The sequence below is a fragment of the Larus michahellis genome, chromosome 4 (assembly GCF_964199755.1).
Source record: "Larus michahellis chromosome 4, bLarMic1.1, whole genome shotgun sequence".
Lineage (NCBI taxonomy): Eukaryota > Metazoa > Chordata > Aves > Charadriiformes > Laridae > Larus > Larus michahellis.
The window spans coordinates 34879935-34896570 of NC_133899.1; the positions used below are offsets into that span (position 1 = coordinate 34879935).

Below are 16636 nucleotides of genomic sequence, written 5' to 3' on the forward strand. Positions count from 1 at the left end.
TTAAAATCTTGATCTCTCACACACAAAAACACCATTACTATCACCCAAGAAAACCCCTCATACATAAGATGGTCCTTGGTATTCCTCACTATTCATATCCCTGAAAGACACACATTAAACCTTCCAAGGGCCAATTTCCTCTGCTTCCAGATATATCAGTCATGCTGTTCTAAGACTGGGTTCCCTCTTCCTTCATATCCAAGAGAGATTACACAATAGAAGATGCCAGAAATCCATACAAGAAGTTCCCAGCCTTCAAGACAACTTTAATTGCTTGCTATACATTTTCCCTTTTAATACACGGAAGCGTATAAGAAAAATGGGGATTTTACATTGCTTTTTACATCAGATATTACACCGCTCATTAGATGGACCTGACCTGCTCACACCAAGTCACAGTAAACCAAGAGGGTCTGCAGAGGAAGTCTCACAGTGATTTCAGTTTAAACAATGAGAAAACATCTTAAATATTTTTGCATAATAGTCCCCTGAAGATATGACTATGACATATTTGCCACCATGTACTTTCTAAGTAGAGAGAATTGTCATTTCATGTTTCAGCACACATAGCTACTGTAACTAACTTTTTATGAGCTGACTGCTGTGTTTTATTAATTTTGCTGCTTAGATCGCTCTTTCTACAATCCGCTCTGAAAAGCTAGAATTAATAGATGTGCCTGCATCAAGATTTTATGAGGGTTACTTTTTTCTGGGCTGTGTTCCAACTTGCTTGACAGATTTCTCTTCTGTGTAAAAAAGTAGAGTCCGTTGTAAAGTAGAGACAAGCAGCACTTTCTGGTTGTAATCCAACTGGACAATTGAAGACGGCTCTTCCAATACAAGGCTGGAGTTGCAAATACCCTTTTAAAGATACATGCAATTAACAACAGTTAGCCTTTCTAAACATACAAGGTAATAACTAACACTTCAAAGAAATTAATAAGCCCAAGAAAGAGAAAACAAACAAACGCTTTTGAACTACTGTTGCACGAAGTTCACTTAATGAGTGTGGAGTTCCTTTATGCAGACAAGAGAGGAGTTAGATTGTGTGTATCACAGTGACACACTATGAAATTAAGTTTCTCTTGGAATATTAGCTAACTCATTTCACTTGAAATCAATAGAAACTCTAGGACACATTTTCTTCCTTCTTCTCCACTGCCAGGTCGTACAATGCTGAGAGACTCATTACGTTTGCAGATGTTGAACCTTTTTGTCAAATCAAATGAGGGCCAGTCATAGGTAAGTCGGGATGGCTGTTAAAATTTTTCTCCCATATAGAAACTTGAGCTAGTACTTATTTTGTTGATGTCCCACATCTGTATTAATTAACATGGAATTAGAAAAATTCCATTTACTGGTAACATGCTAGTCACCCAGTAGAAACCAAATATTACTTTCATTCTACACTCTAGACTGAGATGCTGAACAATTCCAAAAAAAAAAGTACTTCATCAATACAGTGAATCAGCGATGTCACATCATTCAAAAGTACCCTTTCCAAACAAAAGAGAAAGTACTGAAGGAAGATATGATAGTTATTTCAGACAGAAACATGATAAAATGAGAAGGATCACCACTTTTTTATTTTATATAGGTTATTTTTTTAAACAAGGTAAGGCAGTTATGAAGGATACCCAACGTGTGTGTGCACACTTGGCCAAGCGTACGCAAACCAATGAAGCAGTTCAACTAAATACATGATGCTAAGTAATTAACTAACTACTAAATACTTAAACACACAAGCATTCTTTCAGAAACTTGTAAACAGCAATCAAGGTCTCTATAATAAATACTCACCTGGTCTAGATCTAGAGCAGAGTAGACAATCTTCCCTTTGTCATCTCCAGAGAATAATTTCATTCCATTGGGACTCCAAGCTAAAGCTGTAATGCAACTTTTGTGGATACCAGCAACATCAAATCTCCGAAGCTGTGAAACAATAACAAAGCATTACAAGGAGGGGAAGAGAAAATGGAGACACAAAGCCTATTCAGTAACTCTGACTGATAAAGGGGAGGTCAAGTACAAAAGTGCAGATCATTCTAATTTTTATTTAGCACATAAAAGCTAAACAAACAATCAAAAACACCACCACCAAATAGCTCAGCCAGTTATTACAAATGAGAAACTTCTCACAAGGATTTGTGATTAAATGTATCTCTTGTAATGAAAAGCATGCTTTCAGATTATTGGTTTTATAAGCTTAACATATGAAGCCTAAAATATATTCACAGACATTTCATCAGGCAAAATTATTTGGTTTTCACTATTATAAAGAATCACAATAACACTATACTAGATTTGCCATATTAAACCTCACAGTTTAGCCGAATGCAAAGATTTACCTGTTTGTTTCTTCCAGGTAACGAAGACACAAGCTGAAAAACTGCAACCCGACCTGAGGCTGTACCAACAGCAACTAGGTCATCGAAACAACTCAACAGCTTTACAAAAGTAATAGATTCACACTTCCCCTGTTGAAACAAACCATAGATAAAACTCACAAAGTTAATGAGAGACAAACAGCAGCTCAGCTTCACTAGAAGAGAGAAAAGTTAGTATTTACCTCAAAATTATATTTTTTCATCTGGTTTAAATGTCTGCAGTAGAGATAAAGCATTCCAATGCTGCTCCCCACAGCAATGTAGTCTCCATTGGTATCAAGTGCCGTGAGGTATACCACAATAGAGCGAAAGCCTTTTTGGACCTTTGTAGGAATGGCATTGAGAAGATAATACAAGGGACAAAACTCCTTAAATATAACCGGTGAAGCCACAGATGCCATAGCAAGCATTGGCCTCAGCAATTTTAAGGCTGAAATAAACACATCTACTTGATCACATAAGGAAATCTGAAAGACAAAAGCAAAAGACATGTCATTAACTTCTTGGAAAGAGTAAGTGGTCAACAGAAAGCCACGATTTACCAAGTGGGATGCAGAAATTCTCAGGTTTTGTTTTGTATGAATTAAAAACAAGTTAAACTCTTCCAATGAATGTAAGTTCTCTTTAGAAGAACGTTTTTCTTAAGAATAAGCCTATTTCTTAGGTTCAGCGCACATCTGAGTAACGGTAACCACTAAATATGGGATAACCACTCTTTCTTGCAGTGTGAGCTCGTCAAAGTTGAGTTAAAACGCAGTGTTTCTTCTCATCTGGCTAGTGAAATAGCTGTAAGGGCTCTGACACTGAACAATCCATGTGGTCTATTTATTCATCGATCTGCAAACTCTACCCTCAATCCTCCCAGTGCTGAAAGCAAGGGATATTCACTGTGTTAGACAGCACAATAAGATTCAAGTGTCAAACCAGTACTTATGCTCAACTCCTGCACTCCAAGAAAAGCACAGTGGAGAAACAATTCAGTTAGAGCTACATCTGCTACATAATCAAATAATAACCAAAAATTAAGAATAGTGTGGGAAGGAAGAGGAAAAAGAAAGAAATCACAATTTGACAGACACAGGAAAATATCCATGTAGCAAGAGAATTTAGAAAGATAAGAGACAAAGTACCATATGCCTGTGTTTCCCTTTATGGTTAAGCAAGTAATTTCATGTTCATGAGTGACACTGTACATATACTAGGGGACAACTCTAGTTGTCTAGCAGTGTCTATTTTCTAAGAATAATGGGAAAAAAAGATTCTGTTTGCCTTGTTCAAGAAAAAAAAATGTAGTCAAAGCTCATCATAGTAATAACCTACTGGGATCTTCAGATATACCATGATGTACGTAAGAATATTTAAAAAAAAATTAAACCCAGTAATATTTCTCATCATGGGGTGACAGTCTTGACAAGAACATTTTGCAGCAGTAGCTATTCTCCTTATGGATGACTTCACGTCATGGTTTGGGCACGTCAGAACAGGGAAAAGGAAAGAAACCTTCACTTCTTGAATTTTATTTTGCCACAAGCAAGTCTGATTAATAGAATGGTTTAGAATCTACCAAAAATACATGCAGTTTTCCAAGACAAGGATTTTGGATTTCTATGAAGAAGAGTTTTCTACGGTTGTTTAAGCCTGTAATGCTGAAGATTTTCTTAAGCTTCAGCAGAGTTATAACTTACTTAGAGAAATGAAAAGCAGAAACATGGCAACTGAAGTTAGAAACTTCAAAATGCTCAAAATTATTCTGTAAAGCACTCCTACTGCAATTTGTGTGATATGTCCTATTGTGCCTAGCTTTTATTTCTCTAAGGATGGAAAATGATATTTGTTTGTCAGCTTCACACATTGCTCGCGGTGTATATCAACAAAATTAGAAAAAAATATAGCTGCTCTAGTTTAATATCTCCATTACTGCAGAAAGATCTGATGTCTCAATTTTCAAACTATTTCAGTTATTGTACAAGTGCATTCAGCACACTGGCTTTGGGCCCTGCAACACTTGCTGTCAACATACAATTCCACTAAATCCAAAAGGATTACTTGCATGACATTACCCATTCAAGCCCATGTTAGACAAGACTGCAGCAATAAAGACTGGTTACTGGACCCATATTTCATCTCTGTTACAAAAACTGACAGTAAATAAGCTAGCAGCAGTTATTAGGTGTTCTCAATTGTACTGCTTGCTAGAGCTTAGAAATTAATTCAACTCTCCTCCAGTGTTTACTACATGTCATGATACCTATTTCATAAAATATCACAAGGACTAGCTGATTGTGTGTCCGAACTATTTTTGAATGAATAATTCCTTTCAGAGTTTTTACTAAGTTAACAGATAACTTCAGTGCATAACTAGCCTTTCACAATATTTTCACACACCATTTATTTCCTATCCAATATTTTAGGCCTCCTGCTCTTTCCTTCAGTATTTACTATTTTCTATCTACAGTCAACTAAATAAAAAGAGAACCCACTGCTAAAGTCTCTTGTTTGCTGTTCTAAACATGCTGCTTTGCCAGTTTGGTAATTTTGCTGCTGGTTTTTTTTTTTTTTCTTTTTTTCTAATAAAATAAAATCCATTCTTTGTCCTGAGTCTCACACGTACAAATCTTCTTCTGTCTAAGCTCAACTTCTACCGCTCGTCAGCTACTGCCTCATGAATTTCACATATTTTGTTTTTTTAAGTCCCCTTTGTTACTCCTACAACACACATCTGTCATCATCCCAAGCCGCTCTCATAGCTGGAACCAGCTCACACTCCCCAGTTGCCAATGGACCTTGCAAGTCCTCAAAATTCATCCTCTCTCTTATTTCCATCACCTATCCTTCCAACTTCCTATCCAACTAAACTGTTAAAAACATAATAGCTCATTAAGAACTTGGGTCTTATAGAAATTTCTATTATCCAGAAAAGGACTAGTACTCTTTCCTCTACAACAACCCTGATCATGCGATCTGATGCATGTTTTGTAAGTTTACACTTAATTTACAAAGAGAAAAAAAAGGGAGTGCTTGATAGGGGTTTTTACCCCCACAGAAAACACTGGGGGGAATTATTTATTGTCATATACTAAGTTACATTTAAAAAATCTGCTGTAAGGTTAGGGTTCGCACTCTTCAAGAAATTTATATGCAATCTTATTTCAGTCTTCTCTGATGGCAAAGTTGTAAAAAAATGAAATTAAGTTTTGCTCTCTATAACCCATTCACACTGTACAGTCAAAAATGTATCAATAAACTATAATTTCTTGCCATTATACACAAATTAGTTTCATCTCAAGTGGTTTACATACTAACAAAACACTTGCAATGCTTGTGCGAAAACATACAACTGGAAGCTCAAATCATCACTTTACTAAAAATACTGCTAATTAAGTAATTTTATCTACACCAAACAAACATATGAAGGACTACGGAATTGCAATGTGGCCTATATATCAAAAAAACTCTGCACAAACACCACAATTCTGTGCTTTTGAGCTGAAAGTCTCCAACACCCCCCTCATCACAACTGTGTATCACATGTAGTCTCTTTCTCTTTATTAACAGCTTTAGGATTACGTGTTATCTGTTTTTCCTACTTCATTAATCAAAGGCAAACTGGATATAATCTGTTTTCTCAGACAGATTTTGGAACTGGATGCGCATGTTCACTGTGTCAGCCACGCTTACTCTGAAGTACATAACAGCTGTACAGGGCAAATCAGCTTGTGCTAAGCAGCTATCCTGCAGCAGAGATAAAGTAGAGAAAAATACCCTATGTTGCACATCAAAAACAATACCCAGACAAAGGGAGTCCTTCCTCCTCAACTCACAAAGTTCACAACAAACTTTTAAATACTGCAGTCAAGGCCATGCTTTGAAAAACAAGCTTTTTTTAAAAATTTTCTCTGGTCTCAGAAATAGGAACAAGGCTCAATGCTACCTAACACAGGCAACTAAAGTGAGAGATAATCCCACAGTTAAACAGATCGGCAGTGGCTAAAGGTTCAGTGCCAGGGTATGCCACGGATTGACTGCAGGAGACTAAAGATGTCACTGCGTTTCTCTGAGCCCGAGTGCCCTGTCTGTACAAGAGGGACAAACAGCTCTAGGATTTTTTTTATTCTTTGGCATAAAAACTTAAATTTAAGCCCTTCAGAGTAGCAACAAACTCATATATATATGACCACAGCTAAACACAACGGTCTCCGATCTCAGCTAGATCCTGCCAATTAAAAGACAAGTGGTTTTATTTCCTAATACTTCCCATGTTTTGAGCCTAAGGAGCAGGTCACTCAACTGCCGCATCTCCAGGGCTTTTCCCATCGAGCAGCCGCCAGGCAGCGGGAGCAGGCGAACGCAGACCCTGCGGAGGTGAGGAGCTCTGCCTTCACCAGCCCCTCTGGGGGCTGAGGACCTGCCAGCACACCAGGCACAATTACCTGATTAACACACACGTCGCTTCACGCAGCTCGTGAAATGCTGCATTTTTGGCTCAGAATAGTTTCCTTTGAAAGAAAAAGAGCACACCACAAACCTAGGTGACAGAGACGGAAAGGGCAGAAAAAGGCGCACCTGTGGTCACTGCCCATGCAGGTACACCAAGGCTTTACTCTGATGGCCTCGGTACACCCCGTTTCTCTGGGAAGCCATCCTTCCTTCAATGTATTTCGATATTCCGGCAGGTGTTTTAAAGCATTCCTTCCTAACGCGCTGCGTTCTGGCGCTTGAGGGGTTGCAGCTCCTGAGAGGGGAGGGGGGACACAGCCGGGGGCTCCCCGGCTCGCCTTCCCGCCGGATTTACCTCAGCTTATGCCGGATTTACCGCCCGGACCCGGAGCCCCAGCCGGGCTGGGGAGGTGGGGGGGCGGCGAAGTCCCTCCAGCCGCTCCGCTGGTCCCCAAGGGCCGCCTCCCCCCCGCCGGACCCGCCGCCCTCCCCACACACCACAGCTCCCTCTCCGAAGGGGAGCCGCCAGGTGAGGGGCGGGAGAACCGGCCCGCACCCCCTCGCCGGCCGGGCTCACCCCGGCCGCAACAGGCGGCCGCGGCAGGCCCCGCTTGCGGCGACTAGGGAGGGAAGCGAGAGCCGGGGCAGACCCTCAGGCAGCCCCCGCAGAGAGGCGGCTCCACTCACCTCCTCAGGAGCGCGGGGCAGCCATAGCTGCCGGCAGCGGTGGGGTGAAAGGAGAGAGCGCGGCGGCGGCGTCGCCAAGGCCCCGAGGCGGCGGCGGCCCCGGCTGCCTACGCCGCTCGGCGGGGCCGGGCCTGGGCGGGGCCGGACGTGAGCGCACTTCCGCGGGGCGCCGCCATGGCGGGTGAGTGAGGGCGGTCGTGGGGGTTGCTCCCCTCCCGTGGCCCCATCGGGCGGCGGTACCACCAGCCAGGCCCTGAGGCCGGCTGCTTTCCCCTGGCGGGAGCGAGGTGCGGCGGAGGGTTGGGATCAGGCCCGGGGAGCAGCCGGAGGCCGGGCCCTGGTGCTTCACAAGTAAATTAATAAGGTGTCTGTGGTGCCCTTCCTGCCCGCCGGCGTGTTACTTTCTCGCGTGGATGTGGGTGAGGAAGGTGCCCAGCACCTCGCTCGTTACCCCCGGGAGAAGGGAGTGACCCCCGTGTGTGTGGGCTTCGCGTTTGTGACCGCTTTTCAAGCGTCCCTGTGAATAAAAGTTAAAAATAAGTAATTGATGCTAGCAGGGTTTGCAGCCCCCTTGCTGCCTGGGGCAGGGCCGGAGGTGTGAAGGTGCGGCCACTCGCCACCCTCCCCAGAGGCGATGCTGGAGCGGTGTATGGCAGATTCCCCTTGCCGTGGGGTCCCTCCGACGACACATGGTGAAATGCGGGCTTTAGGCTCAGTGGTAAAGCACCCGCCGTCTCCAGTAGGACCCAGCTTTCTCCCAAATAACTGCTCACATGTAGACGTGAATTGAATTAATTCAGTGCTCATTCGTGGCATGAGCATTGCATGCAGGCAGTAGTTGTTGCTGTGATTTCTTACCATCATACGCTGTGTTAGCATTTGACTATCCTAAATTGACAGAAGTCTGCTAGATTGGCCAGTATCGCAAAGCCACTGCTCTCCATGTTACAATATCACATCTCAGAACACGCTTGCATTTTTTAATAACATTATTTTCTTGTAAATATTAACAAGGCTGATAGACAAAGAACTGGATTTCATGAGTGAAGACAGCTAATGTAAATTCCATTTTACTTTAATCAATATTCAGCAGTAACGCACAGAAATCATTCACACAAACAGCTGCTGGCCGGCACACTGATGTGTTTCTGCATGCTTTAAATAGCTTGAATTTCTTTATTTTCTCATATAGCAAAAAGTCCTGCTGATAGTACCCCAAGAAGACCTGTTTTATCTGTCAGTGCAAGAAAAATTAAAGATAATGCCGCAGACTGGCACAATTTAATGATGAAATGGGAGAGACTGAATGATAATGGATTTACTGCAGCAAACAAAATAGTCAACATGAAGATCAGCGAGCAGTAAGTATGCTAATAACACATACAAGTAAAGACAGCATAAAGATTGCGTTTATTGAGAAATTAATCTGTTTTCTTCACTAGAAGGTTATTTTTGGAGATGGGAGAAAGATGTTAGAGTGGATAAGCTAGCTCTTAGATCAAACTCAGTAGCTGCACTTTTTGGTTATGTAAACTATTGGCATTCAAATAATAAATGTCTCATAAAGATTAAAATAATCTCATAAAGTAATGATATTTGCAAGAAATGGAAGATGTTTATTATACATAGTCAGGCATAACGGATATTTAAAATACTTACATAATGTAGGAAGTTAGAATCTAATCCTATAGATCTCAACCTATGTGAGTTCCCTTACTCACTTGCATATTTACACTGAGGCCAATATTACCAGATTTCACTAAAGTTAAAAACTCAGCAGATTTAAAGAAAGAATCAGTGATTTATGTAGACAAAAAAGTTATAGTACTGATGATTTGAAGAAAAAAAAAATAAAAGAAAAAGATAACTGGTAGAGCTATTCCCTTTGTGCTGTAATGAGGAACTTATAACTAGGGTTTTGAGAAGAAACTTCTCCGGAGTCCTGACAGCTGAACAGGGTTTGTCTGACAGGTACAAGCTCAGGAATATTTTGCTGTAATGGTGTCAGATGTTGCTTTTGCTCTCTAGCAACTCCCTCTCCCCTCTCTTAAGTTTACAGCTTCTGTGGAAAAGTCAGCAAGACAGCCTAGGTGTCTGCACATTAGCTGCTCTGCGTTCACAGTTAAATGGCTTGGCTTAAATTGGGCATGAAAGTGAGTTTGTGGTGAGGCACCAGATTGTCGGCTGGGGCAGCTGAAGCCTGGGTATGCCTTGTCCATTACAGGAGAATAACCTCCAACACAGGGGCAAGGTAAATAGGAAGAGGTGTTATCATCTTGACACCTGCAACTGTTTTTTCAAGCACGTGCTCTAAGGTAGACTAATTCTGTGTTCCTCTGAAGATTATGGTACCAGCCCCAATTGGTTACATGGCTAGTTATGTCTCTTACTATTTTTTATGTAGAAATTCTCATGAACAGCCCATGAGAGAGAGATTGTGTAGGATCAGACCCCATCGATTTTAAATCTGCAGAGCTCAAGTAAACCTATATGCAGTTGTTTCCTTTGTCTTACGTTTCTATTTTAGATTTCAAGACAACAAACTGGAGATAGCATGTGATAACAGTGCCACAGAGTCTGAAAAGCCAACTCCAAAATACAACGAAGAGCTGGACAATTGCTGTGCAGAATTACTTCAGACCTTAAAGCATATGGTAATGCTTATTTTTCAGTCTTAGTCAATACAAATCAATTCCAACTGTGTTCAAGTATGACATAAGGAAAAGTCCTCAAGTATTCATTGTAAACAGAAAATTGGGATTTTTATTCATGGTTCTTTGGCTTCAAACCTAAATGATTATAAATCCAGTATGCACCATTTATTTGCTTAACTGGTGAATTTGAAAGTTGTTTTTGTATCTGCCTTCTGCTTATAATTTTACTCCTCCCTTTATAAAGTGGTCTGAAAACGAGTCATACAAAAATGCACGCTAAAACTGCACCTGTTTTGTCTTCTCTCATCCTGAATATTCCCTCTGTTTAGAACAAAACCAACAACAAAGCATAAAACAGTGCTTTACCTGCCATCATATCTTTGCAGCTATCTTTGATCGGACATAATGCAGTTATATTTTTAGTCTGCCTACCGGCATTTTCTGCACAGAACTCCTTCTCTAGAGAGTAGAGTAAGATAATTATTATGTAACCCACCTTTTTTGTGGGTACATTGCTAGAAATTAATGTCACCTGTCAGTTTGACAGGAAACAAAAATAATTTTTTTTTGCCTGATACTGTAATTTAAAATTCTTATTAAAAATAACTTTTACAACCTTCTGCCATAGTGGAGGTCCATTAAAAAAAATATAGTTCTATTTATTTTATATAGACAGGATACCAGTCCAGTATTTAGAAGAATAAGCAGGAAAGCAACTATATTTGCCTCAAATTTTGTTCTGTGGGAAAAAGTAACAGTAATTTTTTTGTTTTTTCTTTTTTTTTCCTTGAGGTAGTTTCGTATTCAGTCTACCCAGTATGTTGATGCAAATTTTTTATTACTCCTGAGTCTAAGCAGCCAGTGTTAGACTGGATACTAAAAATAGCTACTACAGACATATTTTATTTTTTATTCCTTATGAGTATGTACCGGCTTACGAGTTTATAGAAATATCTGTATTTTAGCTTCTTGACTTAAAGCTCCATTTTCTTGTAAATATTAGTCCCCATCAGTAATGCATAAACTTAGGTGAACATGAAGAAAGCGTATGGAATGACCTGTTTTTTGAAGCAAGCTGTTAAATCAGCCTAGATATATTGTCAGTTGTAGCTTGAGCTGCTTTTCTCACCTGCCGCTGATCTTTTGAAATCAAATTTAAATCACCTTGACATGGTAATGTAAGAAAGCATGTGTTTATAGAGCCTGTGTCACACTTGTTCATAGACAGTCTGATGTTTTTCCCCAGTGCTAAATCGCTACAGGAAAAACCCAGAGAGGTGAAAAAATGAGAGCACACTTTAATATATTTCTACATGGGGGAAACAAAAGAATTACGCAAAATCAGAGTCAATAAGCCATATCTGCAGTGTTCAAAATTTTAGGGTGTCTCATATTAAATCTGTATATAAATTCCAGCTTTGATTCCTGTCTGGAGTTAAAAAAAGTGAGTTAGAAATGTTAAGACTAAATACTCTTCAGAAATAGCATGTTTTAAAAAAATGTTTAAGATTATAGTAACCTAATGTTCCTGAGATATTCATTAACTTTACATGTTCATCATTTTCAGACAAAAATACAACTGAAAATGGAAAAGCTTACTTCAACTACTAAAGCAATCTGTGACTTGGAAACATTCCACCATGGAGCTGGGAAATGCACAGCACCCTTCTTTCATACATGGCCTACACCATACTTCTGTAAGTAAAATATTGATTAACTTAGCTAATTGCATTGTGTCGTTGATGTCATCTAATTTAGGACTGGAAAATAAACCCTTTTATCTGGGTGTCTTGCCTTAGAGAGAAAGAGAGAGTATCTGTCTCCTTTATAATTGACTAATCAATAAACACATGAATACATCACTTGGCTTAGGGTTACTGCTGATGACTGCTTGTATGAATTGCCAAGCATTGTCTGACATGCAACAATTACAGCATAAAACTAAGCTTGTCAGCAGCTTACAGTGTCCAAGCTGCAACAGCCACCTCCTTTATAGAGATGTATTTGCAACTTGGTAGCGTTAAGCCATAGGCTTAACTGACTTGACTTGTTACTTGACACTGAAATGAAATCCTTGAATGCAAAGAACAAGCTACACCTCAGTTAATTCTCAGGCAGCCAAAGAAAAATTCCTCTGATCTCAATGTCAGTCAAGACAAGTAAAGAAATGTTCAGTTACTGTCTACTGTTAATATTCTTTTAGCATTCGCTTGATGGCAAAAGGTGCGGCCTCCCAACTCGTATTACCACAGTTTTAAAACTTTGAATTCAAGAGAAGCCTGATTGCAAACCAGCTGCTGCCTCTGTGAAGTGAGCATTGTACCTTTGTGAGGCCCTGCTTCCTACTTCATTACCACGAGTCAGTGGGGATTTTATGTATTAGTTTCTGTCAGCTTAAAAGGGTAGGAATGACAAAGACAAGTGCTGTCAAAACGCTCGTTGTCACTGAATCATTTAGTGATGCTCGCTACTCCATGAAAGACTAAATCCTCCTGAAGGTAGTGATAGTTAAGGCTAAGCTAGAATCACAAGATCAATCTCTCTTTAAAAATAGTTTGTGTGGTTTATTTTTTAGAAAGTCAAACAATAAAGATTATTACATATTTTAACCCTCCTACTAACATAACTAGTAACAATATTAGTTTTTACATTACACGCTTCAGTTTTGGTCTGTTGTTCATAAAACTTTTCACTCTTGGTATCGCTTATTGGTGATCGTGCATTGCTAAAGTGCCTGACAGCATGTGAGGACATCCTTTAGATTAGCTAAAATCAACAATGACTCTCAAATGTGAAGCTTGTGTTTCAAGATAGCATTACCAAATTTTAAAATCAAATTTCAGTTATTTGAAAGAATAGTTATAATTGCTAATTTTACAGTGGGTCCTGAGAATCAATACCACTGCTTATTCTAGAATTAAAAGGGGATTCATGTCAAAATCACGTGTGTAAAATACATCCAAAAGCTGAGGAAATTAAACAAATACATCGTATTAATAATATAATATAATTAATAATATAATAATATAATTAATAATATTTAATTAATAATTAAACAAATACATATAAAACATCGTGTTTTATATTCTAGTGTAAAAACATTAATGCTGTAAAAACCCAGATGTCTAAATATGGGGAATATCTTATGTAAGGTAGGGGGTTTTTAATGTTCAACATATTACAAGTATGATTTAACTTTTGGAGAATTGCTGAAATGTTGTGGTCAATGTGCTTGGTTTTTCAATCCATTTCAGTCGAGGTTTCTCTGAAGCTCTCTGAAATGTACAAGAAGGAACTCCAACTCAAGCAAACAATTGTACAAGACATTGCTCATTCTGCCGACCAGGATCTGATGATGGTCTATTTATCATCATGGTTGTACCAGCCTTACATTGAGAACAGCAGCAAACTACTACTCGAAGCCATGCTGCTGGAAACAGGACACAGACAGTGCTAGAATTTCAAATGTTCCACGGTTTGCTTCTAATAATGCTTACATGAAACTGAAATGGCAAATTGCAAGGCTTACTACGTAAGCTGAGTTTTGTAAAACTTATTAAAAATATTTTTGTCTATTTGTATTTATTATTTTGTCTCAGCTGATACTCACTTTTCTGCATGGGACAATCTGGTTTTGGTTGCTTTATCCACTTTAAATGCAATAGAGAAGCTACAGGTAGGAGGCTAAGTCCCCTGTAATCAGAAAGAGGTAAGCACTACTTGGTGGTCTGGGGGGATTCAATGCACACAGACACCTAAAGCAAAGAATTTAACTACTTTTCAAGTCTTGACAGTCTAAAAGATCTACATTGTCCCTTTCACCATAGAAATTCAGCACTTGATCTTTTGTGTTTTGGTTTTTTTCAGACATAACAGGGCTTTCGTACTTGCTTTATAAATGGGGAAAAGGAAAGGAAAGCATAAAAGGCAGGATCCAAGAGTGGATCCAAAAGGATCCACATATTTTGGTATGTGGTTCTGAAATGCTGTCGCAGGCACTAGTGTAAATTCTGGTTTGGTTTTGATAATGCGGTTAGGTACGTCACCCTTGAAGAGTGATCCAAGCCTGGACTAGCACAGTGGGAAGGTTTAGTACAACTCACCCTTCCACAACTGTTATATGAAAAGGTCTTGTCTCTTTTAATTCATTGTAACTTTTTTTGTTCTAGAGATGTTTCATGAAAGCATAATAAAAACAAGACCTGCTTCAGTCATGGCCTTATCCCATATTGTTTGCTGTCGCAAGTCTCAGCGAGTTTTTCCTTGGATTACTGTTTCTGATGTCAAGTGGTTTTGGTATATAGGCATGCCCCTCTGTATTTTTGGTTAGCAGTTTACATTACAAGAATTGGTGGCTCAAATTCTTGTCTTGCTTTTTTATGCTGCCTTCTTGGTAAAGAGAGTAGAGAGTGCATTCAGGAGAAACGGTTAATGCAAAGGCTAAATGCTGAAGTGGAATTCAATAGCCTTTTTTGCTTTCATGCTTTCACTCCTAAAGACATAATAATCACCGTAGCATACTGTTACATCAGAGCTGGGTAGCATGGAGAAGCTGCTACACTTACCCAGCCTTAGTAACTCTTAGCTGCTATTGCAAATTAGCACTTTTCAGAAAAGTGTATTACAATGTCGAAACTATGCTGCTGTATCATCAAATTTTTAGTTAAATCCCTAATGTGTAGTGAATTTAGACCTTCTGCTTACTTCATTATGACAAATAGTCTGAATTCCTGCCACTTACTGATTGCCTGTATGGCCTGTTCCTATATAAACTGTTGATTTAGATTTCACACGGTTATGTAGTGTTTCTAAGTGCTGTTGACTCATTGTTGCGCCCTGACAGATGTTTACCCTTGATTCTCCTTGAAACAATTATTTGAACTAAAAGACAGTAATATGAAATGCACACTGCTATGAAATGACCATAATGGCCGTGGTTTGACACTAGAAAAAATCTAATTAAAACAGTGAGAGACTCTGGAACAGATTTCTGATAGGAAAAGTAGGGTCACTTACTTAACGAGTTCCAAGCTGAAACCCCGTAAGCTTGGTAAGGGAAAATACACGAGTTTCCTGCAATAATGGGACAGACAGACATGGATTAGAAAAGTTTTCTCGACATGCTGCTCTGTTCAACAATGAGGTTGTTTCTGAAGCTTAATAGTGTTCTATTTCTTACCTCAAATTTCTAGCATCTAAAAAGAAATTCTGCAGTAACTCAAGGAGAATACAAGCTGTTATGAATAGCTTTGTTGGCTTTTTTTATTTTTCTGTGCAAGCACTCCACCTATTTTAACAGCCACCTTAATTTAACCGAGTAGGGTCAGGCCTTTGTCACTATGGAAACACCTTCATACTTGAAAAATATTTTCCAAGGAGAAAAGGTTGGTTCACTTATAGAATTGTTCTTTTAAGATGAGAGTAGGTGTATTGTATTTCCCAGCATGTGCAAATCAATAGGGAAGGCAGAATTGAAGCAAATTGTAATTTTCTGCACAGGTGGAAACTGTGGTTTGTTCTTGTTTCTTAGAGGAAATAAGCTCTTCAGGAAGGGGTCTTCATATTCGCAGACCCCCTTGCTCATTGACTGCTATCAGACACAAGAAGATTACTGCAAAATCATTGCAGGGATGTTTTGCCATTGTAGCTCTAAGCAGTTGATTGTTATATTTGAAGCCCTCAGATGTAGTTATTAGACAGTCAGTACAAAAGAATGTAATAAAGAATTGCTCACTGCAATCAAAAACTTTGAAAGACCACCAGAACCTTGCTTTGCATGGTATCTTCACTTATAAGGTAGGCCTGTAGCCTCTTACCATCACCACCTCCTGAAAAAAAGAGGGGAAAAAACCCAAACCAAAAACTACACCATAAACCCAACCACCATACAGGAGCTTGCTAATATATGATGACATCTTTCCGATCCACACATGAAAAGCAGTGTTTTGTCTAATCAAAATTAACCTCCTATTTAGGCAACCAAGGCAAAAAAGAAAAAAAAAACCAACAAAACCAAAACCAAACCCCACTATGTTAAAGGGATACAGTAGAGCAGATTGTTTCATCTCTAAGTTGTCCTCTCTCCTGTTTAGATTCAATTTTAGTGTAAGTTTCTGCTCAGTAACAAGACCATGAAAAATCAGTGTTCATACTTAATTTAAGAACAGTTCTCCTGCATATTACAGGTCCTTTTAGCTGATTTATCCAGTTATCTCAGTAGCCTCATGTCTTTAGCAATGAGGCAACACACACATTTTAAATGGGTTACCAATTTTCAGTAACATCTACAATAGCTTATGAACAAAATAAAAATACTAGTCATTTAAGAGTGTTCTTTTTCACCTGCTAAGCTTCTTGAAAGAAAAGACGGTGCCTTGGACAAGAAGCTGCTACACAGGTCTCCGCAAAAATACTGTCATCCAAGCAACATACTGAAAGTATGACAAAAATACAAGATAGCAGTAAATAATT

The 16636-nt window shown here is 39.3% G+C and overlaps 2 protein-coding genes and 1 long non-coding RNA gene across 11 annotated transcripts in view; 1 reads left to right on the top strand and 2 right to left on the bottom strand.

The window, feature by feature from the left end:
- Nucleotides 1-7685, bottom strand: part of TECPR2 (tectonin beta-propeller repeat containing 2) — a 45137-nt gene extending 37452 nt beyond the window's left edge. The window contains exons 1-6 of one of the 4 annotated variants that reach the window (XM_074583944.1): nt 7512-7635; nt 6639-6883; nt 2570-2854; nt 2349-2477; nt 1801-1932; nt 704-861 (exon numbers count right to left, since the gene is read on the bottom strand). In XM_074583944.1, the coding sequence (XP_074440045.1) occupies nt 704-861; nt 1801-1932; nt 2349-2477; nt 2570-2854; nt 6639-6701 (767 nt within the window). In that variant the 5' untranslated portion in view covers nt 6702-6883; nt 7512-7635. Of the gene's footprint in view, nt 1-703; nt 862-1800; nt 1933-2348; nt 2478-2569; nt 2855-6638; nt 6884-6950; nt 6968-7511 lie in introns of those variants that run through there. The other 3 variants (XM_074583948.1, XM_074583947.1, XM_074583945.1) reach the window with 3 other exon arrangements.
- Nucleotides 7173-13750, top strand: CINP (cyclin dependent kinase 2 interacting protein). Of its 6 annotated transcripts, XM_074583964.1 has the most exons (6): nt 7665-7692; nt 8069-8229; nt 8704-8872; nt 10039-10165; nt 11733-11862; nt 13420-13750. In XM_074583964.1, exons 3-6 carry the CDS (start codon nt 8796-8798, stop codon nt 13620-13622), a joined length of 537 nt encoding a protein of 178 aa, XP_074440065.1. In that variant the 5' UTR covers nt 7665-7692; nt 8069-8229; nt 8704-8795; the 3' UTR covers nt 13623-13750. The 6 variants fall into 6 exon arrangements, with proteins under 6 accessions (XP_074440062.1, XP_074440063.1, XP_074440065.1 ...); XM_074583961.1 differs by lacking the exons at nt 7665-7692; nt 8069-8229 and adding an exon at nt 7173-7353; XM_074583962.1 differs by lacking the exon at nt 8069-8229 and having other exon boundaries at nt 7607-7692.
- LOC141742220 (uncharacterized) lies at nt 13744-16632 on the bottom strand. The gene is made up of 3 exons (XR_012586632.1): nt 16508-16632; nt 15182-15238; nt 13744-13858 (listed from the first exon to the last, which is right to left on the bottom strand). It is a non-coding gene; the product is annotated as an uncharacterized LOC141742220 (long non-coding RNA).
- Between the last annotated feature and the right edge of the window lie 4 nt (nt 16633-16636).